The sequence below is a fragment of the Chiloscyllium punctatum genome, chromosome 38, assembly GCF_047496795.1.
Source record: "Chiloscyllium punctatum isolate Juve2018m chromosome 38, sChiPun1.3, whole genome shotgun sequence".
NCBI lineage: Eukaryota > Metazoa > Chordata > Chondrichthyes > Orectolobiformes > Hemiscylliidae > Chiloscyllium > Chiloscyllium punctatum.
The window spans coordinates 54912241-54940097 of NC_092776.1; the positions used below are offsets into that span (position 1 = coordinate 54912241).

The window sequence follows — 27857 nt, forward strand, 5'->3', positions numbered from 1 at the left end:
CAGCTTCCAACATTCCAGGGAAAACTGTCCCAGCCTACTCAGTCTCACCCTATAGCTCAAATCCTCCAACTCTGGCAACATCCTTGTAAATCTTTTCTGAACCCTTTCAAGTTTCACACCATCCTTCTGATAGGAAGGAGACCAGAACTGCACACAATAACAACACAAGAACTAGGAGCAGGAGTAGATCATCTGGCCCTTCGAGCCTGCTCCACCATTCACTAAGATCATGGCTGACCTTTTCGTGAACTCAGTTCCATTTCCCTGCGCTCTCACCATATCCCTTAATAGTCCAAAAGTGGCCTAACCAATATCCTGTGCAGTAACAACACGATCTTCCAACTCCTGATCAATATTTGCCAGAGAGGAGCAGGAATTTCTTCTAATAATGGGGGGGGGGGGGGGGGGGAAGCTCATTGATCTTTGGCACTCTTTACAGCAGTAGGCAGCAGAGGCTGGTTCATTACACATAATAAAAGTCAAGTCAGGCAGTTTTTTTTAATCCTCAAAGGAACCAACAATTGTGGGGCATGAGAGGGGGTGTAACAGGAAGGCTCTTCCCCGAAACATCGACTCTCCTGCTCCTCAGATGCTGCTTGATCTGCTGTGCTTTTCCAGCACCACCCTCTCAACTCTGATCTCCAGCATCTGCAGTCCTCACTTTTGCTGATGCAGCAGGAAAGTTGAGTTCAGGCCACAATCAGACATTCCATGGTCTTATTGAATGTGTGTGGGGGTGTGAAGGGCTAAGTGGCCCACACCTACTCTTATTTTGTCAACCTGGTGATTCGCGTGGTTCTGAGCTTGACTATTTTGAAGGTCATTGGGAAATGTGACCAAAAATGAACAGCTCCCTAAGGCCAAAAAGAGGCACTTCCAACCAGCCCTTACCCTGAATCCAACCCAAAGCCCAACTCTGCCACATTTGAATTCTGAAATGCATGTTTTCTGTCCAAAGTCATTCTCTACAGTAAATGCAGCAAAGATGACCATGGTACACCCGTGCCACCCCAGGTGATGCTGAATGCAGGCTTAACCATCATGGTGCAAACTAATGTCTTACAAGACTGGGTGCAATAAGAGAGACAAACTGTGCAATTAAAAATCCACCCGCTCACCTCAAACCATCAGCGAAGCAAAACAAATCCGGCAACCAGAAAAACAAACTGAGCATTCGCTCAGACTCCGTACCATCCCCGACCGCCTCAAAGTTCCCGGGTTTTCACTGCCCCGCCCCTACCATCAGGCTCCGCCCCGTCTATTTTGTGGGGGGTCCCAAGCGTCAAGCCCCGCCCCCGTCAATATGCCGCGCCCCAAGGCGGGATGCCGCGGTCAAGTCCTCGCCCCCTTCGCCACGCCCCCGACACCGCCACGCTCCGCCCATATCCTCTGCCGCTGAGCTCCAGCGATTCGCGCCTTTCTCGTTGGCCACCTAAGCGCTGGGCGAAGGACCCCAGTGCGCTCGGCCGTCCTGATTGGCCCCTTTGAATCCAAATGGCGGCGCGGATTGGCTGAAGGTTTGAATCAGGGAGGGGGCGGTTGGAGAGAGCGAGCGGTGTTCAAACTGCGGCGGGAGCGGGCACAGCAACGAGTGTTGTTGTCTCAGTCAACCCAGCGCCGCTCGGCCTTCTCCAGCGCCCCTTCACCCACGCACAGGCTGCAGGTTCGTCCCGGCCGCTGATGGGACCCAGGGACAGAACCACCTCCCGGGTGATCCAGTGCCGTCCCCGGGGGTCGGGGTTGGGGTTGGGGTTGGGGGGGGGATGGGAATGGGAGAGTAGAGAGACCTCATGCCCGGCCTGTAAGCTGGGCCTCCTGGATGTGCCCGAGGTGGTAGTGCTGTTGGGGAGGTAGTTCGGCTAACTTCTGGAGGCCCCATGTGAAGCTCTTTGAACTTTACAGTTCCAACACCTGTAGTTGTTAAGTGTCTTTGTTTAATTCTGATTTTGAAGAGTTAATTAATCTCGTAGGGTCAGAGGGGGTTTAATAGCTGTATCATCAGATTACAGTGAAGTGAGACCGATCTCCAGCATTTGTTGTTTTCATTAACTAGGCACGATTTGAAATAATTGGTTCAGAGGCCAAGTAAGTAGCTGAGTGTTTTCCGCATTCAAACCCTTTGTGAGGATGGTGAGCTAGTACCTGAAGTGGAGATACCCAAGTTGGACTGGGGAGTACAAAGTTAAAAATCACACAACACCAGGTTATGTCCAACAAACCCGTTGTCCTATAACCTAGTGTTGTGTGATTTTTAACTTAGTTCCTGAAAGGTGAGGTAATATTACCTACAAAGCTACAGACCAAGAGTTAGAAAAATTCCATTCCAGTATTAAAGGAGAGTCCTATCATGTTCGAAATATGAAATTTTCTTTCTCAACAGATACTGCCAGACTCACTGAGTTTTTATTTAACATTCTCTATGTTCACAGTTCTTTGCTTTTGGTAGCTAAAAATGGCATAAGGCTTGAGGGCTGATGGCTGTTGAAGATATGCTTAACTAAATGGTTTCTTATGTGAAGTAAAGACTCACAAAAGCAAGGGAATTACGGTGAACCTTTATAGCTGGTTTAACTCAAATATATCATGTACTGTAGCATATTTTTATGAAGGATGTTACAGCAGGTTGATAATGGTTTCAAACATAAATGTCTTAAGTGACAAGGATGGAGTATAGGAGTGGTATTTTTTTTCTTGAGTAGAAAGGGTTGAGAGGAGATTTAATAGGTGCTTTTAATCATGAGTCTAAATTAAATTGATAGGGAGGAACTGTTCCTGGAGGAAGGATGGCTGATTAAGGTGATTTGTAAAGGAAGCAACAGTGACATGAGGAAGAACCTTTACTTCTCCAATGAAAGATTAAAATCTGGAATGCAGTTACCTGAGAATGTGGTGACAGCAGTCTTAATTATAGCTTTTGGAAGAGATTTTATTTTTTCTGAAGAGAAACTGAGAAAAATGACCTGATGTGACTAGCTCTTATGGACACCTACTGCAAACATGCTGCATGAATGTCTATTTCCATCCCACCCTATGTTATCACCATTCTGAAGTTATTTGTTTCTATCAATGTAATGGCTAGAAAGGCTGTTGGAATGTGGGTGTGGACAATCCGGTTATTTCATGCACCAGCTTTGTGACCTGCTTTGGACAGCATATGTTTTAATGTGAGCTTTGGCATGTTTAGCTTTGATGTCCACCTCAGCTCATTGGCCCTTACCACAGACGTTCAATTGTGAAGAATATGCATAACTCAAGGCAGCAAGTTTAATTATTCCTCTAATTTGGTTGCGTGCTTTAGAGAATCCAAGACTGTCAGTCTGGAGAAATTCAGATTTTTTTTTTCCCCTCTATTTGCTGCATTGCTGATTAAGTTCATAACTTTACTGCTTGCAATTTTTTTCAAAGTACAGAACAGATTGATAACATTCAATTATCTGTATTTCAACAGGCCATCTGACAATTACATGCCTGGGGGAAGCTGCAAGGATCAACGTCCTCTGTACTGAAGTTATTGCTGAAAGATTTAACCTGGGACTTTTGCCTGTTAATACGGGTAAGTTTTCTGATTTTTCATCATTTTAACCACTTGTAAATTCTTCACCTGTCACATAATACTGCAAATTTCCAAAGTTTTCTTCAAGATTTACAAGCAGCTATCTCAACAACAATGAGATGGAGTAGTCTTGGGGAAACTAGAATGCATGACAACCAAGACTTTCGTCCAAGTCAAACATGATTCCTTTGTTTTCCCTCTGTTATAATTATCACCAGACTGTTGCACCATTCACTTTATACTTGATACATAACAACATGTCAGACAAGTTATGGGCCGTTTCAAGCATAACGCACCAAGGTTCTTAAAGCCATCTGCCTATATACAACCAAAAGAATAGGGAAGCGGTTAAGAATGAGCCTCAATGATTTCTTGGCACACTGCAATAACTGATTCCGTTTACCAAAGGGAGTAAATTGTACAGTGTAATCCGAAATAGTGTCAATGCAACTAAACTGCAGTACGGTTCAAGCAATAAATGCCAATGCTCCACATGTGACAGCTACTTGGCAGTCAGGCTGCATCTCGAGAGAATGACCGTGAGGTAACAGAATCATCAGCTACCACTGATGAAAGTAAACAGGAGGAAGCATGATCTGAAATTGTTGAATCCTGAAGGCAGAATTAACATGACACGACTGGAAGCCCAGTCACTACTGAGCAGAGATGTTCTACAAAGTGATTACCTAAACTGCATTTGGATACTGTATCATCAGTGCATCATACTTAATTGCATGTACAAATAAATTGCTACTTGACCTGGAATGAGTATTTGGGACCCAAGAAGGAAGAAGATAAAAGTGCAGGTGGTGCATCCTCTGCCCTTGTGTTGGATGGGCATGGATGATTGTGAGCCTGCGTCACACAGAGGAAACAGTTCTTTTGGATTTGTTAAAGGGAAGGGGAAGGTGAATTTGTATGATCACAGCATAATGCTGGGTAAAGTGGGAAAAGGTGAAGAATGATCTGAATAAAAGGTTAAGACCGGTTAATGAATTCCAGGTGAGGTAAAAGTAAGCAAAAGTGAGGTGATGTTGGGAATTGTTGGTTAAGAAACGCAAGATCTCAAATTCAACGTCAAGAAACCAAACTAAGTCAATAACGTTTTGTATTTTTGCAGTATCTCTGTAATGTAAAACAAAGGGCTTCTGGCTATAATTGAATGCAGAGTCATAAAGAGATTATTAACAGCTTATTCATATAGGCTGGATTTAAGCAGCCTCTTAAAGAGAGAAAGGGCTAGAAAGGTTACCGTAGGAAACTTTGAAGCTTAGTTGAGGCAGCAGAAAGCATGGCTACTATTTAAATCTCAGTTCTTAAATTCTCAGCGTAGGATGAGGCCCCCAATTATCCATAGTATCTGCACTGGCATTTGAAATGAGCAATTTACTTAGTTCTGTGCTCCTGCCGCCTTGCAGGAAAGGAACAATTTAATCCCTCTTTTTTCATGTCTTGATTGAAGTGTGTGGTAGTGGCAGTTATCAGACTGTGCATTCAGACCATAAAGATTTTTCTCATTGTTTTTGCTTTTTTTATCATTACTTTAAATCTATGCCCTCATGTTCTCAATCAATTCATGATTGGAGATAGTTTCCCCTTAAGTAATCTGTCAACTCCTTATGGTTTTGAGTATCTCTAGATTCCTGAGAAATTTTATAACATGAGAAAGCAGCCCTGTGACCCATTGTATCCACACTGCTCATCTTGCACGTATCCTCCTTAATTCCCTCTTCTGGCATTTGGCCTACATTTAGACATTCATTTCAATACTTCCATGTTGTGGTAGTTCCTGTCTCTCCCAGTCTCTCAAATGCTGAGTTCCAGAAATCTATCACTCTTGGTGAAAAATATTTCCTTGAAATTCCCCTCAACCTCCTGCCCTTACCATGTGCTTTTGTCCCTTGTTTATTTACCCCTTTACTAAAAGGAAAACTATCTTCCTATTTACTGTCTTTTATCCTCATAATTTTGTACACCACAATCAGGTTCTCCCCTCAGCCTTGTCAGCTGTAACGAAAGCAACTCCAGCCTGTATAGTTTGTCTGTCTGAGTTGAATCAATCCAGCCCAAGCCACATCTTGGTGAATCAAGTTCTTATTCTCTCTAGTGCAATCCTGTTGTATACTGATCAGAATTGCAATAGTGCTCCATCTGCTCCAATGAACATCTTGTCCACCTCCATTGTAACTTCACTGCTGTATTCAATGTCTTGACTTAATAAAAACAAGTCCAGGTAAACAATTCTTTATCTGAAATCGTCGAGACCAGCTGTTTTTCGGATTTTAGAACTTTTCGAATTTCAGAATAAGTGACAGTTTGGTGAAATTTTTTTCAAAATCTTACCGGAGAAGCAGACTTGGTAAGTAAAATAGGCCTTGAGAGAGAATGGAGGCCTGCTGGTGCTGGGCCACGCCCCCTAGTGACACGCAACAAGTGGGTGTCGACTTGGGTTAACTGTTTGCATGCCAAATAACCTTGTTAATGAGAAAAATACTTCACAAAAACTCCTCTGGACTTTGGAGCTTTTCGGATTTTGGAATTTCAGATAAAGGATTGTCTACCTGTCTTCCAAATGCTGCCTTATCCACTTGTCCTGTTCCTTTCAAGAATGTATTAAAATGCACAAGTGTCCCTCTGATCCTCTGTATTTGTGCCTTGCCCTTCAGCGTGTCCTCTCTTGCTTTGTTAGAGCTGTCAAAATAGCATCATGTTATACTTCTCAGGGTTAAATTCCACCTGTCACTGTTCAGCTTGTCTCATCACCACATCTATATCAGAGTCAGTGTGGTGCTGGAAAAGCGCAGCCGGTCAGGCAGCATCCAAGGAGCAGGAGAGTTGACAATTTGGGCATAAGGGCTGTTCATTTCCAGCACCACACTGTTCAACTCCTATCTGCAGTCATCACTTTCTCCACCTTATCTATGTCATCCTAGTTGAAAGCTTTTCTCCTTGCTAATTCCTGCACTACCAATTTCTAACATCTGTATACTTGGTGATTGTGTAGCCTGCGTTCATGTCTAGATCATAATCCCAGATAGTTTCTGGACGAGCACTCAACTCTGGTACGCCAATGGGCATAGTCACACAGACAATTTTGGCCACTACCACCTTCTTGCTTTACTCCTTGGGTTCAATTTGCCAAGTTTCCCTGGCTGTTGCTGCTTTGGTTAGTCTGGCAAATGGCACCTTCTCAAACATCTTACTAAAGTCTGTAGATACTATCAACTTATTGCTGTCATCTGCACACCTATTTGCTTCCTCAAAAAATGCAATCATACTTGTCAGATGTGATTTCTCCCTGACAAATCCATGATGGTTATCCTTGATTAATCCATGCCTCTTTCAATGGAAATTAATTCTGTCCCTTAGAATTTTTCCAGAAGTATCTCTCCCACTAAGACTTGCTCGCTGATCATTCCATGGTTTCCTCTACTTCTTGAATAATGGTAGCACATTAGCTGTCCTCAAATCTTCTGGTAATTCTCCTGTGGTGAGAGGATTTGATACTTAGTATAAGGGCTCCTGCAATCTCCTCCTTTGCCTCCCATAGTAGCCTGGGGTACATCTCATCTGAGGAAAACAGTCCTAATTTGGCCTATCTGTCTACATATGTCTCTACTCTCTGGAACCATTCTTGTGAATCTCTACTGCACTTTCTCAATACGTTCATATCTTCCCTAAAGTACATTGCTTGAAACTGGATACGATCTCTGGCTGAGCGCATACAACTTTTCCATGACTATTCGAATGTATTTCTTTCTGAAACTCTCCAATTTGTTCATACTATTCCTATAATTTGGATCCCAGAACTGTACACCACCCTCTAGCTGAGGTCTAATAAGTATCATGTACGAGTTCAACATCACCTCTTCATTTTAGTACATTACTTATGTACAGTATTTTAATTTTGATTAATATTTACTGCTCTCCCAACACTCTAAATGACATACATCTGTATCTGTCCGAGTCCTTCACCTCCTGTGCCCTTTCTTTAGAATTGTTCCCTTAATTTTGTTTGTCCCTGTTCTTCCTAACACTATGTACGACCTCACATTTTTTCTCATTGAACTTTGGCTGCTTGTCTTTCCATTTTACCAAACTGTTTAGGTCCAATGAAGTTCTGCACTTTTCTCCTTTATGGTTTAGAATGCTCCCAGTTTTGTCTCCAAAATAAACTTTGTGCACAGGCACAATTCAAAGGTTTAGGTCAATAATATCAAGATTAGGGAGGATTTCAATACTGACCCCTGTTCCAAATCTTCCTTCAGCTCCAAAAGTATTTATGAATCAATTCTGTTTACTATCATTGACCAATTGTATATCCATGTTACTACTAGACCCCACATGCTCTCACTTTCTTCTAGGCAGCACTATTAAATGCCTTTTTCAGAATCCATGTACATTATATCAAGTGCATGCCCTCAGCAAAGCTGTTAACTATTGAAGAGCTTCCAGCAAGTTTTCAGCAACCTGATTTTCCGTTGGAAATTCATGCTATTGTCTTAATCTTGTACTTGTCCATGCAATTTATCAATTTTGTTCTGAATTATTATTTCTGGAAGTTTCCCCACCACCAAATTTAAGCTAACCAGCTTGCATTTGCTGTAAATTGAAGATGCTAAAGAGGCAGTTCCATAAGTACAGTTATCAGGAGATTGTGGAGTTGAAAGAACAGCAATAGAGAATTGTGGAAGTCATTGCCAGCCAGATAAAAACAATTTATGAAGACTTTAGTTGAGTCATTGTTTAACTGGTGCAAACACAGCTACAAGCCTTTTGCTCAATCTTGTTGGTGCTAGAAAAGTCTAATCAGCCTAATCCTATTTTCCTGCTCTTAGTCCATAACCCTTTACACTAGTGCACCTCAAGGACATGTCAGTGTTTTTTTAAATACAATGAGGGTTTCTGCTTTTCATGTTTAGTGAACTCTAGAGACCCCTTCCCACCTCTCTAGATTTAAAGCAAAGCCTAATCTAATTGATTAAATTTGCCTCAATCAGCTGATCCAATATTTTGACATTGTTAAAATTCTCCACGCCAGTCAACAACCTTTAAATCTCCCCTCCCTTCTGGTGATCTCATTCTTCATGTGATGTTACGACCAAAACTGCAGTCTGTATAGTGCTTTCAACGGTTCTAGCGCAAGTCTTCTGCACATAGATATTAGTCTTTGGTCAATGAAGAAAAGCATTTTTGACTAGCTTACCTAGTTGGTCTGTTACCTTTGTGGGTCCATTGATGCTTCAAGACTCCTCTGTTCTTTTCTAATTCTCAAGAATCCTTCCATTATTGCATAGTTCTCCTTCCGAAATGTTACTTCACATTTCTCTGGGTTAAGACCAGAAGCTACAGGAGCAGAACTAGTTCATTTGGCTCATTGAGTTTGCTCCACATTTCAACCATGACTGCTGTGTTTTTCTCAACCCCATTCTTCTGCCTTCCATAGTAATCCTTAATCCCCTTACTAATCGAGCCTATTTATCAGTCTTGAAGGCACGCAATGACTTGACCTCCACAGCCTTTTATGGCAATGAGTTCCACCAACTCATCACCCCCTGGCTAAAGAAATTCTCCTCATCTCCATTCTAAATTGTCAGCCTTCCACTCTGAGGCTCGTGGAAACATCATCTTCTTCGTGACCACTCTATCCAGACCTCGCGGCATTCTTCAGTTTCAATCTGATCTCCGTTTAGAGCTCAAACTCTCATGACAAGCTCTTCATCCCCAGGATTATTCTTGTAAATCTCCTCTGTTCCATTTCCAGTGCTAGTACATCCTTCCTTACATACAAGGACCAAAACTGCTCATTATATTCGAAATGTGGCCTGACCAGAACCTTATGCAGCCTCAGCAATACATCTCTGCTCTAATATTCTAGTCCTCTTAAATTGAATGCTAATACTGCATTTGCCTTCCTAATGGCCAGTTGATCTTGCATGTTAAGCTTGAGAATCCTCAAAATCCCTTTATGCTTAAGACTTCCCCCATTTAGAAAATAATCTATGCCTCTATTCTTCCTAGCAAAGTGTGTAACCGTACATCTTCCTGCATTGTTTCCATCTGCCACTTCTTTATCCACTCTCCTAGCCTTAGTTCTTCTGCAGCCTCCTCACCGTTACCTGGCCTTCCACTTATCTTTGCTAAGTTTGCAGATGAAACAATGCCCTCTGTTTGTTCATTTACGTATAATGTGAATAGCTGTGATTACAACACTGCCCCCTGCAAACTGTACTTATCACTGGCTGCCATCCTGAAAAAGCTGAAAATGTGTTGCTGGAAAAGCACAGCAGGTCAAGCAGCATCCAAGGAGCAGGAGAATCGACGTTTCTGGCATGAGCCCTTTTTCAGGGTCATGCCCAAAACGTCGATCCTCCTGTTCCTTGGATGCTGCCTGTCCTGCTGCGCTTTTCCAGCAACACATTTTCAGCTCTGATCTCCAGCATCTGCAGTCCTCGCTTTATCCTGAAAAAGACCCCATTATCCTTGCCTTCTGCTAGTCAGCCAATCCTCTATCCGTGTCAATACCTTGTCCCTGACACCATGGGCTCTTATGGTATTTATCGGCTTCCTGTGATTACTTTGTCAAAGGCCTTCTGGAAGTACAAATATCTGTGAATCCTGTTCACTGGCTGATCTTTGTCTAACTTGCTTGATCCCTCAAGAATTCTAACTGATTTGTTAGGCATGACCCTCTTTGAAAACTGCCCTATAGTTTCCTGTCTTCTATCTCCCTCCCTTCTTAATCAGCAGTATTAGATTTGCTATTTTTCAGTTGAGACCCTTTCTCATTCCAGTGATTCCTGAAAGATGATTTATCCACCTTCAGACCTTTCAACTTCCCCGGCACCACCCCAGTGATGGCCTCTGCACTCACCTTTGGCCCTGATTCTTGAAGTTCTAATTTAAAGTGTCTGCTCGGTTCATCTGCCATTTCTTTGATACCCATTAATTCTCTAGGTTCACCTTTCAGAGGGCCAGTGCCCACTCCTGCTTCTGGCTTTCTTTTTTATATATCTCTTTCTAAAAAAAAACTGCAATCTTCTGTTGTATTTGACAAGATTATCCTTATAGTTCATCATCTTCCTCCAACACCCCCCTTCCCCCACAAAAGCTTTGTTTTAATTGCTGGTTTTTAGAGGTTTCCAATCCTCTAGTTTCCCACTAATCTTTACCATGTTTATCTGCTTTGTCGTTTGCTTTTAAGCTGTTCTTGGTTTCCCTTGTTGGCCACCGTTATCTTGTCCTGGACATAATTCTCAATGTCTTTCCTCTGGTTATTCAACTGTACCCACACATTCTACACCTTCCAGCTGTATAACACTTCTTGCTATCAATTTCATTTAATTTCTTACTATCAAAGCAACTCTGCCCGTCTGCCTGTCCTTTTTTGATAAAGTGTGTATCCTTGGATATTTTATTCCCAGCCCTGATCCCCTTGCAGCCACATCATTTTGATACCTGAAACATTGTACTTGCCAAATTCAATCTGCGCTACAAGTTCATTTCCTTTGTTTGGTCTGCTGCATGCATTTAAGTAAGGTACCCTCAATCCTGTTGTTGACTGCCCCTCTTGTAGTTTTTCCTTTACCTGCTGTGCGTGAGGTTAGATCCTTGAGCCTTTAAATAGTCTCTACCCTATTACTTGTTCTGGAAACTTTAATAACCTCTGCTAAACCCTCCTTCCCTTCAAAGTTTTCCATGCAACTAGAGCTCCCCTCCAATATTGTTTAAAGCCCTATCCATGAGAGTGTTCAGGACTCTAGACAGACTTAACCTAAATCAATCAGAACAAATTCCTCCTTCCTCAGTATTAGTGCCAGTGTTCCATGAATTTGAACAAGTTTCTCCGACACCAATCTTTGAGTTATGTGTTTACCCAGTTAACTTTTTTGACGGTTTGCTAATTGGCTCTTGGCCTAGGTATTAATAGGGGTATTATTGCCTTTTGTCGTTGTGCTTTATAATTTAGACCCTGCTCATATTCCCTCAGTAGAACCTCTTTCCGTCTGTCGTTGGTACCGATGTGAACCATGACAACTGGCTCTCTCCTCTCTCTCTTTCTCGATATATCTTCCAATCTTCTTCAACTCCTTTCCCCCCACCCCCAAGCACTATGTCCTGGAATCGTCCACCTGCTTTGTTTGTAATCACACCCTCCTGTCCCTGACCACTGACCAAATTGAAGGCAGTTGATGTAAGGTGTGTAACTGCCAGATGAAAGGGCATCTACATAACTCTTTCCCCTGCCTAATGTGTCAAATATTCAAAACTCAAACTACAATTTGCCACTTTTCTACTCACTAGACCAGGCCACTGGCATCTCTCTGCAATCTACAACTTTCTTTCTTACCATCAGTCAACTTTTGTATGATCTGTAATCTTAATTTTTTCTCTTAGATTCAAGTTAAAAATCATTTATTTATGCTGCAAACTGCAATGGACTCATTGCTGATCCCTGTGTAGCTGTATTGCAGGCATCTTCCACTTACAAAAACATGTGTTGCGCTTCACAGGAGGCTCCCACACACTGAGGATGTTACCAAGACAGGGGACGAAACGTCTGCAACACAAATTCCCCGCTCGGCGAACAGAACCACAACAAAGTCCTTAACTTCCTGCTACTGGATCAACTTTGGATTCATGTTGCCCTCCATTTTTTGCCTGTCTGATGAGCCTGCACTTGGATCCTTGTCAAACCTTGTTAAAATCCATATAGACCCCACATTGAATTCTTCTTGTTACCTCCATAAAATGCAATCAGCATCATCAGATGTGACCTCCCCACAGTCTAGGGAGTACTTTGCAGTAAGAATCAAAAACAATGGCTTTGCACTTCCCTGCGAACAGAAGGAAATTTCTGCTGGTCCTTTACTGGCTGTTGAATCAGGGGTTTGGCAATTTGGAAACAAGTGGAGGGTTTTTTGATTCACTCAAGAGACATGAGCATTACTGCATTGCCAACATTTATTGTTTGTCCCTAGTTACCGTTAAGAAGGTGGTGGCGGTGAGCTACCTCCTTGAACAGCTTAATCCATGTGTTGCAGGTAGACCGACAATGCCGTTAGGGTGGGAATTCCAAAATTTTGTCCCAGTAACACTGAAGGAATGGCTTTCCAAGATAGGGTAGTGAGTGTCTTGGAGAGGAAGTTGACTTGAGAGTGGTTGAAGTGCAGTTGTGTGCAATTAGCATACATTTGAACAATGATGCTTTGTTTCCTGATGGCACAAGGAGCTGCTTGCAGATGAGAAATAGGGGCAGTGGATGGATTTTTAAGTGGACACAAATAATGATGGGGGAGCATGAATAAAATATTTTAAACGTTTTAGAGCACAGAAAGTGGTTCTTTGACCAAGGGATCTGTGCTGGTCATCAACAGCTGTCTATGCTAATTTTCCAGCCCTTGGCCCATAGCATTGCATGCTGTGATGTTTCAAATGTCTTGTGGGTCCTTGCCTCTGTCACACTTTTTTCAGGCAGAGTGTTCCAGATGCCTGTAAGTTTCTGGCTGGTTTTTAATTTCTTTTCCTCAGATACCCTCGAAACCTTAAGATTGTGTCTCCTGATTATTGACCCCTCAACTGAGAGGGAAAAGTTTCTCCCTATCTACCTGTGCCAATCAGAAGTGTGTGGAGCTCAATCAGTTCTCTTGCCCACTCCCACCCCTGCCTTCTCTGCTGTCAGGAAAATAATGTCAGCCTCTCCAGTCTCTCCATTGCCTGAACTGGGATGATTCAGTCATGTTCTGGTGAATCTCTTCTGTATTCGTTCTGTGGTATAATGTGGTGACCAGAACACTCAGCACTCTAGTTGTGGTCTAACCAGTTACATGCAGCTCCATTATAACCTCCTCCTTGCTCTTTCTATTCAGTACTCTTATAAATAAAAGCAGGTATCTCATGCTGCCTTAACCATGTTATTGACCTGTTCTGCCTTCAAGGGTCTGTGGACATGCACACAATGTCTCTCAGGCAATATGTATTTCCTCGGGTCCTACAATTGTGCTTGCCTTGTTAATACTCTCAAAATCCATCACCCCCCCCCCCCCCCCTCACTTTTTTGGATTAATTGTCATTTGCCACTTTACTCCTGTCTATCCAGTCCCTCTATCTTGCATTGCAGTAGTCCGAATGAATGTAACTCCCATTGCCTTTGTCTGTTGTGGGTTTGAGGTCTCGTAGACTAAGGATGTCAGGTTTTCTGTGGAAAGGGCATTAGTAGATCAGGTGGATTTTATAATTTGAATTCTGATCCATGAATTGCTATTTCAGAATTCTAATAGCAGAGCCACTGTTTATTGTCAGCATTCTTTTGTGAGAGGTGTAAAAATGTTGATTCATTTGTGATCATTTCGGTGCCTGAAGTAAATTCCTAGAAGGTTAAATTGTGACTGCATAGAAAGATCTGTTTTCCTGCATCAATATTAATTAGAATAGTCAAGATCGAGTTTCCTATCAAGCCACTTTCTCTAGACTTTCACCCTATTTCTACTCAGACAGGATCCCACACTGCATGTAGTCCATCCCCCACCCTCTCTGACTGCTGAACTAAATGTTGCCAAACTTCTGCCATTGCATTTCTTCACAACGCTGGGAGTTTTATCATGTTACGTCCCCAAATGTTTGTCCTAAAACAAAATCTTTTGCAATAAAATTTGTAAAGTGAATATTATACATTGTTCACGTTTGGAGTTTAAATGTTTGCAGTATTTCAAAACTCATCTGTTTTATTCTGTCATGGAAATCTAGTCTCCTGATATTTGTTCGCAGGCTGAATTGTGAACAACAGCATGGAGGATTATGTAAAGATTGAGAAAATTGGTGAAGGTGAGCAATTTCTTTTCTAAGTTGAATCTTTAAGCTGACTTGCAGAGTATACAACAGAATGATACTTTGGCTAAAGTTGAAATGTGAACTGCTTATTGTATAACCATGTTCCCTTTGTATATGAAATGCCTTAGTATCATCCCATCCCTTTACTTTGCCACTGCAAGCTCTGAGGAAAAGATACAAATCATGTTGGTCAATGAAGTCACATCGATTGATGTAAGACTTTGAATTCAGTTGATGCATTAAATGAAATATTTTGCATTCCCACCTCCAATTAAATTAGTTTGAAGTTTAGACAAGCCCAGTGTTCGTTTGTTTTTATTTTTGAGGATGGTGTTTTAGAATGGGATATTTTAATGAGAAGATGGTCAGTACCTGGAGAAATGGGGACTAGTTAATAATATCACTCGTGGGAGCCAGGAAGGTTAAGTCATTTGGTGGGAAAAAGATTTGGTGGGGGGGTGCGATGGGGAGGTGCTACAAGAGAAGTTGGTACAAAGGGAAGCTATTCATTATCACTGTGAACCTCTATGAAAACTCAACAGCTCATCAATAAGTACAATGTTCTTGCATTGTTCTAGTCATTTTATGATTTCACCAGTGAAGTTATTCAGAGTTTTTACAGTTCAGTTAACAGTTCTTGTTGGTCAAGGGCAATCTGCAAAAGTCATGAATTTATAAATGACTTCCAGACCTGGAAGAGTCATGGCAATTTCCAAAAATGCCCAATGTCAGTGGAAAGTCTTGCAATTTTATACAAAGAGGTGAGACTTCTAACCTTTTTCCAATGTTTCTTGGTGTCTGCTTGACCACCATTAATGATTTGCTTTGCTTTGCTTCACCTATCCAGAACCAGTTTTGCCCACCTATCTAATCTCATCCCTTACCACCAGTAAATGGCTGTTTTGGAAGCTGTCAGAGCAACCGCAGTAGTAGGAAAACTAGCCTGTCAAACAGGGATGATGTATATGCCTCCATTCCCCAATTCCAGCTTTCTTAGCTCTTTTGTGTGAAGAGAATTTTTGATAGTGTCCATTTCAGATACTTTGTGGACCAAGGACTTGATAGATATGTTTTTTGAGAGCGTGGTGAACAAGGTCAGGAACAAATTCCTGCTGGGGCAGCAATATCTAAAACAGTGTAATAGTTGAGACCTCCTTGCTCAGCTTTCACAAGGCTACTGGAAATTCTTTCTTTAATGTGGGGAAACGTCACAGAATTTCATTTTACTAAAGCTGTAGGAACCTTGAATTTAAGATATTGCTGAACATTTTTAGGTACTTATGGGGTCGTTTATAAAGGGCGTCATAAAACGACTCAGCAGATAGTAGCCATGAAGAAAATCCGGTTGGAGAGTGAAGAGGAAGGTGTTCCCAGCACTGCAATCAGAGAGATTTCCCTTTTAAAAGAACTACAGCACCCTAATATTGTCTGGTGAGTGTACAGAGTTAAATTGAGGTGTACATATTTTTGTATTCAGGTTGCCTGAAGTTAGAATGCAATCGACGTCCATGAATGTTGCAGACTGCAGTAAATGTTCTAATTTACTCCATTTGGTAAGAATCCACAAGGTTGAGCAATTTGCAGAGTGTGAATGATGCAACAATTTGCAGTTAATTACTCAGGTGCCTAAAGTTGCTTAAGTTAATTGATCAAAAAGATTTGAGAATCTTGGTAACTTGTTAATTTGCAGTTTGTTTAAAACTGTTCAAACGATATTATAGTGAATAGGTCATTTGAATAATGGCTGTTTTCTGTATAAAGTGAATATGGAGATAACTATTTCACTTAGGCTGGGTGCACTTTGATTCAGGAGGATCCTGACGTGGGTGATGCAGAATGATTAATTTGCCAGCGGGAAGGAATAACACCATATTATCAAATTAAATATTGGCTCCTTTTTGGTAACATTTTTAAATATTTTCTAATCAACCTGTTCAGATATGTTATGACACATTTTTAGAGGGTGTGAGTCTTGAACCCAGCCTCCTGGCTCAGAGGTTGGAAATTAGCTCTGCACAACAAGCAGTGGTGGTGACAACTTTGTTACTGCTTGAAGTCAAAAGCAGGGTTGAATGTATTAAGAGGAGGTGCCCTTGAGGGCTATGTTGATACACTGTCCGGTGAGGAACTGAGCCATATAACTGTTGCTGACTTGACTATTGAGGACTTAACCTTTGGTGTAGAGAGTGTAGAAACTGCTAATATACCCAATGATACTCACTCTGCAGTATTTCCTCTGAGTAACTGTAAATTATTCCATGGCACTATTCAAAGAGGAGAATAATAGCCAGCCAGTATTCTGTCTAGACACTCAACTAGGGAATTTCTGACATCTATAGTAGTATACTTCAATCAAGTCTGTCTTTTGTCGAGAAGAGAGAATTTGACGTGAAGTTGCGATGCAAGTTATTATAGCCAAGCAATTAATTCAACTTTTCCCTCTTCTTCTTTAGTCTTCAAGATGTACTAATGCAAGATGCAAGGCTGTACCTTATATTTGAATTTCTTTCAATGGATCTGAAAAAGTACTTGGATTCCTTACCTAATCGCCAGATGATGGACCAAATGCTAGTAAAGGTATCTGAAATGTTATTTAACTGACTGCCTTCATTGGGTAGGGAGATGTGAATAGAATTGTAATGTTTTCATTTAAACTGACGAATTGAAACATTTTTTAAATAGACAAATTAGTGTTGAGCTTTTCTAAAACAAATTCTCCACTTAAGCAAATCGCATTTATGCTGTGCGATACTTCTAGGAAACATTGCATTGTAAATGGACATTAGCTTGGAAAATTAGAAGGGAATAAGGAAGCATTTAGAACATAGAACAGTCCAGCACAGAACAGGCCCTTCAGCCCACGATGTTGTGCCGACCACTGATCCTCATGTTTGAACCCTCAAATTTCTGTGACCATATGCATGTCCAGGAGTCTCTTAAATGTCCCCAATGACCCTGCCTCCACAACTGCTGCTGGCAACGCATTTTATGCTTTCTCAACTCTGTAAAGAACCCGCCTCTGACATCCCCTCTATACTTTCCTCCAACCAGCTTAAAACTATGACCCCTCGTGTTAGTCATTTCTGCCCTGGGAAATAGTCTCTGGCTATCGATTCGATCTATGCCTCTCATTATCTTGTATACCTCAATTTGGTCCCCTCTTTTCCTCCTTTTCTCCATGAAAAAAGTCTAAGCTCAGTCAACATCTCCGCAGAAGATAAGCCCTCCAGTCCAGGCAGCATCCTGGTAAACCTCCTCTGAACGCTCTCCAAAGCATCCACATCTTTCCTATAAACGGGCGACCAGAACTGGACACAGTATTCCAAGTGCGGTCTAACCAAAGTTTTATAGAGCTTAATAACCCTGTCCACTTGGGTGGCCATTTTAAGGGATCCATGTACCTGCACCCCAAGATCCCTCTGTTCCTCCACACTGCCAAGAATCCTATCCTTAATCCTGTACTCAGCTTTCAAATTCGACCTTCCAAAATGCATCACCTCTAATTTATCCAGGTTGAGCTCCATCTGCCACCCCTCAGCCCATCTCTGCATCCTGTCAATGTCCCGCTGTAGCCTACAACAGCCCTCTATACTGTCAACGACACCTCCAACCTTTGTGTCGTCTGCAAACTTGCTGACCCATCCTTCAATCCCCTCATCCAAGTCATTAATAAAAATTACATACAATAGAGGCCCAAGGACAGAGCCCTGTGGAACACCACTCGCCACAGACTTCCAGGCAGAATATTTTCCTTCTACTACCACTCGCTGTCTTCTGTTGGCCAGCCAATTCTGTATCCAGACAGCTATGTTCCCCTGAGTCCCATTCCTCCTGACCTTCTGAATGAGCCTACCATGGGGAACCTTATCAAATGCCCTGCTGAAGTACATATACACCACATCCACAGCTCGACCCTCATCAACTTTTCTAGTCACATCCTCAAAGAACTCGATAAGGTTTGTGAGGCATGACCTGCCCCTCTCAAAGCCGTGTTGACTGCATTTAATCAAGCCATGCTCTTCCAGGTGGTCATAAATCCTATCCCTCAGAACCCTTTCTAACACCTTGCAGATGACAGACGTGAGACTTACTGCTCTGTAATTGCTGTGGATTTCCCTATTTCCTTTCTTGGAGAGGAATTACATTTGCCTCCCTCCAGTCCTCAGGTACGACTCCAGTGGAGAGCGAGAATGAAAAGATCTTCGCAAGTGGCGAAGCAATTGCATTTCTCGTTTCCCAAAGCAGCTGAGGACAAATCTGGTCCGAACCTGATGACTTGTCAATCTTAATGTTTGACAAAATTTTCAGCACATCAGCTTCGTCTATCTCTATCCATTTCAGCATGCACACCTGCTCTTCAAAGGTTTCAATCACTACAAAGTTCGTTTCTTTCGTAAGTTTGACCTAAATTGCAATTCAGCAGTAGACTAATATCAAATTAGAGATTTCCATTCTGCCTTCTCAACTTATTGTTTTTTTTGTTATAATTACGATTTAGGATTTGCTTGACATTCTCTTGTACTGACCTGTAAAAATCCCCTTGAACCTGGTTGAACATTGCGTAAGCCTGGGCACTGCCAAACTTTGAGGTTGCACCTTTACACACTTTCTAATATTATCAACTGTCTCCCACTAAAGGTGCACATGTAGTTATCATCTTCTCCAAATTACTTTCTGTGCTGTAATCAATGTTTCAGTAACTGACTCTCCATTAACACTCGTTCTCATTAGTCTCCCTCTCCTGTCTTGCTTGCTGTTCCTGATAGCAATGGCCTGTGCTTGGCTACTTGGTCAATGCTACTTGTTTAATCAGCGTAACATTCAGAAAAAGAATATTAATACAACATGATAAATTTCTCCAGGGAGGAGTTATTGTTAAACTGAAGCCACATAGTCCAGACTGCTGGGCTTCCTTCCCTAAAAGACATTACTCTGTGAGAAGCTAGGGAAGTGATTGCTGGGCCTTTTGCTGAGAGATTTGTATCATCGATAGTCACAGGTGAAGTGCCAGAAGACTGGAGGTTGGCAAATGTGCCACTGTTTAAGAAGTGTAGTAAGGATAAGACAGAGAATTTTAGACCTGTGAACCTGACATTGGTGAGCAAGTTGTTGGAGGGAATCCTGAAGGACAGGATTTACATGTATTTGGAAGGGCAAGGACTGATTAGGGATAGTCAACATGGCTTTGTGTGGGGGAAATCATGTCTCACAAACTTGATTGAGTTTTTTGAAGAAGTAACAAAGAGGATTGATGAGGGCAGAGAGGTCCTTGTGATCTGTATGGACTTCAGTAAGGTGTTAAACAAGGTTCCCCATGGGAGACTGGTTAACAAGGTTAGATCTCATGGAATAAAGGGAGAACTAGTTATTTGGATACAGAACTGGCTCCAAGGTAGAAGGTTATTTTTCAGACTGGAGGCCAGTGGAGTATCACAAGGATCAATGCTGGGTCCTCTAGTTTTCGTCATTTATGCTCACATCCAAATCATTTATATAAGAGTTACAGTTAGTAACTTTGCATTTGACACCAAAATTGGCGGTGTAATGGACAGCGAAGAAGGTTACCTTAGATTACAACAGGATCTTGATCAGATGGGCCAATGGGCTGAGAAGTGGCAGATGGAATTTAATTCAGATAAATGCAAGGTTCTGCATTTTGGGAAAGCAAATCTTAGCAGGACTTATACACTTAATGGTAAGGTCCTAGGGAGTGTTGCTGAACAAAGAGACCTTGGAGTGCAGGTTCATAGCTCCTTGAAAGTGGAGTCACAGGTAGATAGGATAGTGAAGGCAGCGTTTGGTACGCTTTTGTTTATTGGTCAGAGTATTGAGTACAGGATTTGGGAGGTCATGTTGCGGCTGAATAAGACATTGGTTTGGCCACTTGGAATATTGCATGCAAATCTTGTCTCCTTCCTATTGAAAGGATATTGTGAAACTTGAAAAGGTTCAGAAAAGATTTAAAAGGATGTTGCCAGGGCTGGAGGATTTGAGCTATAGGGAGAGGTTGGACAGACTGGGGTTGTTTTCCCTAGAGCGTTGGAGGCTGAGGGGTGACCTTATGGAGGTTTATAAAATCATGAGGGGCATGGATATGATAAATAGACAGTGTTTTCCCTGGGGTAGTGGAGTCCAGAGCTAGAGGGCATAGATTTAGGATGAGGGGGGAAAGAGACCCAAGGGGCAACTTTTTCACACAGGATGGTAAGTGTATGGAATGAGCTGCTAGACGAAGTGGTGGAGACTAGTATGATTGCAACACTTAAAAGGCATTTGGATGGGTATATGAACAGGACGGGTTTGGAGGGATATGGGTCGGTGGGACTAGAATGAGTTGGGATATGTGGTCGTCATGGACGAGTTGGACCGAAGGGTCTGTTTCCTTGCTGTATATCTCTGACATTAATGAATCTAGAGAGCTTTGACATGAGGTTTGTAGTTCCATGCGTACTTTTACTTATAGCAACATTATTTTCAAATTTTTACGATTTGCTTTGTGACTACCATGATGAAACTTAAATTCTCGTTTGTGTATTCGTCTGGCTTTTAGGTATCTTTCCAGTAAGGTAGTCGCTGGACTACTGTAACAGTATTGTTCTGAGATTCTACTGTATTCATTAGATACTGAGGTCTGTACTTTACAATGGTTTAAATAAAGGGAGGCTTTTCTTGTTTCATTTTCTGATTCTAGCTGCCAGATACTTCTGATATTTCATTTTTACCTGTTGTTATTCCATCCATCCGCTTCCTTGGGTTTGCTAACTTGAGTTCAAGTGCTATATCTGTTCCATTGCGCAATTATTTAAACAGTTTTTATTTCAGGACTGAATGCTTTCCTACTCAGTATAAATATTCCAGAACTCTAGATTGAGGGGGGATCTGATTGAAGCTCTCGAATACTGAGAGGCCTGGATAGAGTGGATGTGGCAAAGATGCTTCCACCAGTAGGAGAGACTAGTACCCACAAGTCTCACCTCAGCGTGAAGGGACAACCCTTCAGAACTGAGATGAGGAATGTTTCAGCCAGAGGGTAGTGAATCTGTGGAACTCATTGTTGCAGAAGGCTGTGGAGGCCAAGTCACAGATGTACAGCACAGAATCAGACCCTTCAGTCCAACCTGTCCATGCAGACGAGATATTCCAACCCAATCTAGTCCCACCTGCCAGCACACCCAGCCCATATCCCTCTAAACTCTTCCTATTCGTATACCTATCCGGATGACTTTTCAATGTTGCCATTGTACCCGCCTCTGCCACTTCATCTGGCAGCTCATTATACACACACCACACTCTACATGAAAAAAGTTGCCCCATAGGTCTCCTTTTTTTAATATATCTTTCCCCTCTCACCCTAAACCTGTGCCCTCTAGTTCTGGAGTCCCCCACCCCAGGGAGAAGACTTTGTCTATTTATCTGATCCATGCCCTTCATGATTTTGTGTGTTTTAAGAGTGAGATAGAAAGGTAAGGGGATCCAAGGTTATATGGAGAAGGCAGGAGAATTGGGTTGAGAACATATGAACCATGATCGAATGGTGGTGTAGACTCTTGCCAAATGGCCTAATTCTTCTCCTGTATCTTATGGACCCCAGTGCTTCTGTTTCTTGTAATTGGCAGAAAGAAACAAGAACCAGAGGATCATTTGTGGCTGTTTCCACCACCTCCAGTCGCACCTTCCAGATGAAGCAGTGCTTTACCTGCACTTCACGCAATCTAGTCTACTGCATTCCCTGCTCACAATGTCCTCATCAACATTGGGGAAGCGAATCATAGACTGGCTGACCACTTAGCAGAACACCTACGTGTATCCATAAAAAAAGAGCCTCCAGTTGCTGCCTCCTTGAACGTACTAGGAGAAAGTGAGGCCTGAAAAGCTGGTGATGAGTCCAAAAGTGTGGTGCTAGAAAAACACAGTAGGTCAGGCAGCATTTGAGGAGCATTCCTGTCGAAGGGCTCGTGCCCGAAACATTAACTCTACTTCTCTGCTGCCTGACCTGCTGTGCTCTTCCTGCACTACACTCTTGACTCTAATCTCCAGAATCTGCAATCCTCATTTCTTTCCCCATGTTATTATATGGTCTGCTAATACACACAACCTATTGTGAGCCGCTACTAGTCCCTATGACCAGCTGCTTGTTCTCCTAGACTGATGGTTATGCACTCATTTATCCAATTGTTCTTCTCTCTCTTTGAACTCTTCACTATCCTTTATTCCTTACCTCTTCTTCTCTCCTCTTCCCTGCTATCCCTACCCCGCCAACACCCTATCTTCTGCATAAAATCCATTTTTTCTTTTGAGCTACCATCAGTTCTGAAGAAGGGTCACTGGATGTGATACGTTAACTCTGATTTCCCTCCACAGATGCTGCCTGACCTGCTGAGCTTTTCCAGTGATATCTGTTTTTGTTTAAGAACCAGTCTGTTTATGTGCAATGTTACGCATCTTCCACTTTTAGCCAGGGACAATAGATTGTTGTTTTTAGAATCCACTTTCCATGTGTTATTTTGTAAGATATCTTCTTGAGCTCCAAGTGTCATTTTATCCATGTTTGTCCTTGTATGAATGCTGCGTGTTTAGTTAATTCATCTGTCTTTTGCTTAAACTCATTCTTTGCTCTGATCTCAATTCCCAAGTCTTTGCACTTGTACAATCTTGAGTCTTATCTACTCTGGACTCCTTGCATATCCTAATTTTTAAATTTTTATCCTGGATGCTGGTGTTTGGTTTCCCAATTTCAAATAAATGAATACTGCTTTTAAAAGTGCACCCTTACAGCTAATCTATTTGCTCCAAAGTTTGGTTTATTAAAAAAAGTTGTCAGCAATGATGGATACGTAGATGTTGGGTTAAACAGTAACTTTCACACTGCCCTCCACAGCATCTCCAGTCTCCTTGAGCCTCTCCCATCCACTTTTTGTTTAAACTTGTTTAGGTTGATAAGTGCATGCTAACGTTCGCTGTTGTCTGTATTTCTCCCTAGCCTGTTACTCTGCTACGCAATCAGTTTTGAAGTAAAATGATAGTCTCCTTATGTGGTTTAAACCAATTTTCTCTCCGTATTTATGACCTATGGTGATTGATGTGGTTCGTTTCTCTTTTTTTTTTCTCAGAGTTACCTGTACCAGATAACACAAGGGATTGCGTTCTGTCACTCGAGAAGAGTTTTGCACAGAGACTTAAAGCCTCAGAATTTGCTGATTGATAGTAAAGGCGTAATTAAATTGGCTGACTTTGGACTGGCTCGTGCCTTTGGTGTCCCTGTCAGAGTTTATACTCATGAGGTACATGTCCAGTTGTGCAGTTTCTTTGTTCCAGCATATGAATGAATGCGCTTTTAAAGGTTTTCTATTCAAGTTGCTTTAATGATTGCTTTGCATCTGTTTTCAAATTAGCAGTTTTAAGTTTCAATAGAATGCCCGTTTATTAAGATTCCTCAATAATTGGACTGGCTGCCTTTTGCTACCGAATAGGTCTTCAGCTTTAAATCTTTCCTGGCCCTTTGCATTCTTTGTGTCCACTTTACAGATGAAAGCACAGCTATTTGCAAGCAGTGTAACACAGATGGTCTAACCGTTCATGCAACCTTAAATGGAAGTATGTTGATTTCCATCTTTACCTTCATAGATGGACAATTGGAATCTGAAATCCCAGGGAGCCAACATTCTCCTAAGTAAAAACAAACATACAGTAAAAGAGGAATAGAATGAATGCTTCAGGTTGATGACCATTTATCAGAACTGGTACTTGGCAACGTAAAGGCTTTCAGCTGGAGAGGACTGGCCAAAAGCAAGATGATCAGCTAGAAGACAGGACATTGAGAAATGGGTAACAGTAAAAGGAAAAACAGCTTTTGTCCCTGTACGCTTCCCATTTATACAGACGATCGATGATAGTTGTTCATGTTGAGTCCAGAAGGCTAGGCAATGCCTTTTCAAATTTAAGTTCAAGGAACAGCATTCCATGTTTGTGATGTACTTCACAGCTTTCAGGACTCAATATGCGATCATATAATTTGAGTCAGAGCCATTGGTCCTTGATGGCAGCTGTTGGTGGTCTGACCTTCTCTAATACATTGCTTTTTCTTGTTCCAGTGCCATCTCCCATTATCTTCAGCTTTGTTATATTCCTAATAAATGAGGGAGGAATTCAGGGCCAGTCTTAACCTGGAGAGGATTTATTCCAGAACAAAGTTCACGGTTTTAAAAACAGTTTTCCGGATTCCACCCATATTCTCTTTTAGATGGGTTCTTCACTTGACACTTTTTTTAACAGATATCAATATTTGGGTGTTTAGTCTCTCCACATCCACTGGATCGAAAACTTTTCTGTTTGATCTTTCCTTCCCTATCGGATGATGATGTTCTCAGTTCTGACAAAAGATTATTAATCAGAAATGTTTACACTTTCACTCTCTCACACACTCTCCCTCACGTTTTGAATTTTTTCAACAAAGTAGTACTTTGCCAGCATTTTAATCTTTCCCATGTAATGTTTCATGGACACATTTAAGTCATCTCTGTGCTTGTGAAAATGTTTGTTTTCGAGTTCCTCTTTTGACAGGGTTTCTAATTCTAAAAGCTGTTGTCAAGAAATATTGATTTCATTATCAGTGCTGAACAGTATTCTGTGGTGTGCCTTACTGTCATTGGGGCCTCCATTAAATGGGAGTTTTACAGGCTAATAGGTAATTGCATGTGTGATTTTGTTTTCAAAGGTTGTGACACTGTGGTATAGGGCTCCTGAAGTACTCCTTGGTTCTGCCCGTTACTCCACACCAGTGGATATCTGGAGTATTGGCACAATATTCGCTGAAATGGCCACTAAGAGACCTCTCTTCCATGGAGACTCTGAAATTGATCAACTGTTCAGAATTTTCAGGTACATTGAAACAAAAGCACTCCGTCTCCATAACAAGGTGCAAGAAGATTTCTGCTTCTATCTTTCCCCTCATCTCTAGAGTGGGTTTTCCATGTTTTCCATGTTTTCCATGTTTTCCAAAGTTAGAAGTGCACTACAAGGAGGAAATGTTCCCTTTTTATAATGGGGCAAAAAAAAAGATTTACAACATGACAGCAGTCACAGAATTATAGTCATCCAGCATGGGAACAGGCTTTTTGGCCCAACTCTTCTTTGTGACCAGGTTTTTTAAACTGAACTCGTCCCATTGCTCATGTTTGGCTCCTATCCCTCTAAATAACATGAGAGTATACAGCATTTCTGTCAGCTCAGTCTATGGAAATGGAAGCTATTTCACATGGCATAAATCCATTTTGTGTCCAGAGAAGTCCTCTATATGCCAATCAGTACTATTCATGAGTGACTCAATTTACTGACACCTGTCCATAATCCAGAGGGAACTTGCTTTGAATTAACATCTATATGTTTAGGTTCCTCCTTGTGTTCTTTGTTTGAAGTGGTTATGATCAATTCTAAAGGATTGTCCAAAATAAGTCTGGAGGATTCTATTGTATTTCCTTGCTCTTTACTGAGGATAAGTTGCTGAGTGATGCAAGTGACCAGGCAATGTTTTCATTCAAGTGTCTCATGTAACTCTATCATCAAGTTAATTAACATGTTAACTTTCATATTTGAAGAGCAGTGAGAATTTAATTTACTTTGTGCATCAGTATTCATGGTGGAGTAACAAGGAGGTCACCAAGATAATAAAAAAATTTGGGGTGTTGATGAGATGACTAACTTGGTGTAATTTGAGTCATTGAAAGCCAGTGTATTAAGGTCTTGTCAGATGAATCTGTAAGTCACTTCTCCCCTTCAGCTGTTTTTGTAATCCTACCTCCATGTTGGCAGTGAATATAAAATCAAAGCAGCTTCTTTATGAAAGCCTTCCTGGAAGTTCAGTTCGAGAGCCAGTTTATTCCCATTCAACCAAATTGCAGAGAGAACAGTAATGGAAGTGATAGCTTTTAGCCTTTTTATGTTGTGACTTTAGGGTGGTAATGACTTTACGAAGATGTTAGACTTCTGGGTTATCCCAGTATGAAGTGGGTTGGAGGGCCACAATGGACCTTGAGGCAACATTGAAGCACCTTACTGTAATTTTCAATCTTGTCTTGCTTTCTCAGGACCTTGGGTACCCCAAACAATGAAATCTGGCCTGAGGTTGAGGCTTTGCCAGATTACAAGAACACCTTTCCCAAATGGAAGGCAGGCAGCTTGTCACAAGTCAAGAACATTGATGCAAATGGCCTTGACCTGCTAGCAGTAAGTGAATTTTTACAAATATGTTCCCTGCTTTCTGTCGCTATTTTGTGTAAGCAGATGTGAATTCATTCATTTAAATAGTAGTACCACTAGCTGGAACTTTAAATTCCCTGCTATAACTACGTTTGAGCTAAATTTATATGCCCTATGGTAATGGATTCAGATTTTAACAGTTCACTGCTACAATTAGACTATCAGTACACATTTGCAGCATATTTTCTGAATTTCTATGAATGCTTTCATTACACAGTCTTCTGTTAACTGGCTGCAATGTTTGCTTATGCTCCAATTATTTGGCAAATTGAACAAAGCCAATTTGCATTGTAATGAGTAAGCTGTATGTAATGGTGCAAGAAGCAATTGGGAATAAAATTTGTGCTGATGTGAACGTTTTCAAATATGAAATGTTACCATTTCATAAACAGCAAGCATATTGATGTATTTAGGAATACCACCTGAACTTGTGAAATTCAGAGTTAGCACAATACAGAACTGTCTGTAGTTGTTTTTACAGCCCTGTGTTAGAGAAAGATTGTGCTTTAGAAATAATACTAAGTGTTGGTGATGTAATTGCATTACAGCCAACACACATTTTAAAAGTTCACACTTTAACAAACTGGGGACATTTTCTAATCACATATAGCGAACTCTTGTTGATGAAACACATTAAAGCAGAATGACCTGCATAAATAAAACAAGACAAACTCAAATGTTTCATTGCACCGTTGACTTGTACAAGCATTTATTTGTTAGAATTTTGAGTTTACATTATTTTCTTTTAAGCTTTGTGTGTTTATGGCTACATTCACGTGTACCTGTTAAATTTTGTAAACTAGATAGTTCTCTCTCACTAGGCATAGCAAACTCTCACCTCTGTAATGAAGTATTTGTCTTTTACCAGAAAACCTTGATTTATGATCCTGCCAGAAGAATATCTGCAAAGGAAGCTTTGCGTCACCCGTATTTTGATGACTTGGATAAATCTAGTCTCCCTGCCAATATCCAAAGGAATTAATGGTTGTTGAAAGGTGTGTTGCCTCTTTTTGGCAGTTGGGAATCGCCAAATGCACCAGGACCACTTCACCAACTTTTTAAAAAAAAAATCCAGCTACAACCATTTGTGTTAAACCTCTGTGTAGATTTGTCTGTTCATATCTATGTATTTCTTTCCTTCTAACTATTCTATTGTGGCACAATACTGTTTTTGTACCTGTATAACTTGTAAATACAAATAAAGGCTTAATGTACACCA

The 27857-nt window shown here is 41.4% G+C and overlaps 1 protein-coding gene across 2 annotated transcripts; it reads left to right on the forward strand.

Moving 5' to 3' along the window:
• The first annotated feature begins 1488 nt into the window (after positions 1–1488).
• Positions 1489–27857, forward strand: cdk1 (cyclin dependent kinase 1). 2 transcript variants are annotated; one of them, XM_072557912.1, is made up of 9 exons: positions 1489–1663; positions 3449–3553; positions 14321–14377; positions 15658–15814; positions 16837–16960; positions 23494–23664; positions 25098–25261; positions 26467–26605; positions 27507–27857. In XM_072557912.1, exons 3-9 carry the CDS (start codon positions 14341–14343, stop codon positions 27618–27620), a joined length of 906 nt encoding a protein of 301 aa, XP_072414013.1. In that variant the 5' UTR covers positions 1489–1663; positions 3449–3553; positions 14321–14340; the 3' UTR covers positions 27621–27857. The 2 variants fall into 2 exon arrangements, with proteins under 2 accessions (XP_072414013.1, XP_072414015.1); XM_072557914.1 differs by lacking the exon at positions 1489–1663 and adding an exon at positions 2252–2270.

Excerpts from the sequence above, each read along its gene's own strand:
- cdk1 (XM_072557912.1), top strand. The coding sequence starts at position 14,341 with ATGGAGGATTATGTAAAGATTGAGAAAATTGGTGAAG. Across the intron at positions 25,262-26,466 it reads CAACTGTTCAGAATTTTCAG|GACCTTGGGTACCCCAAACA; the intron begins GTACATTGAAAC and ends TTGCTTTCTCAG. Across the intron at positions 26,606-27,506 it reads ATGGCCTTGACCTGCTAGCA|AAAACCTTGATTTATGATCC; the intron begins GTAAGTGAATTT and ends GTCTTTTACCAG.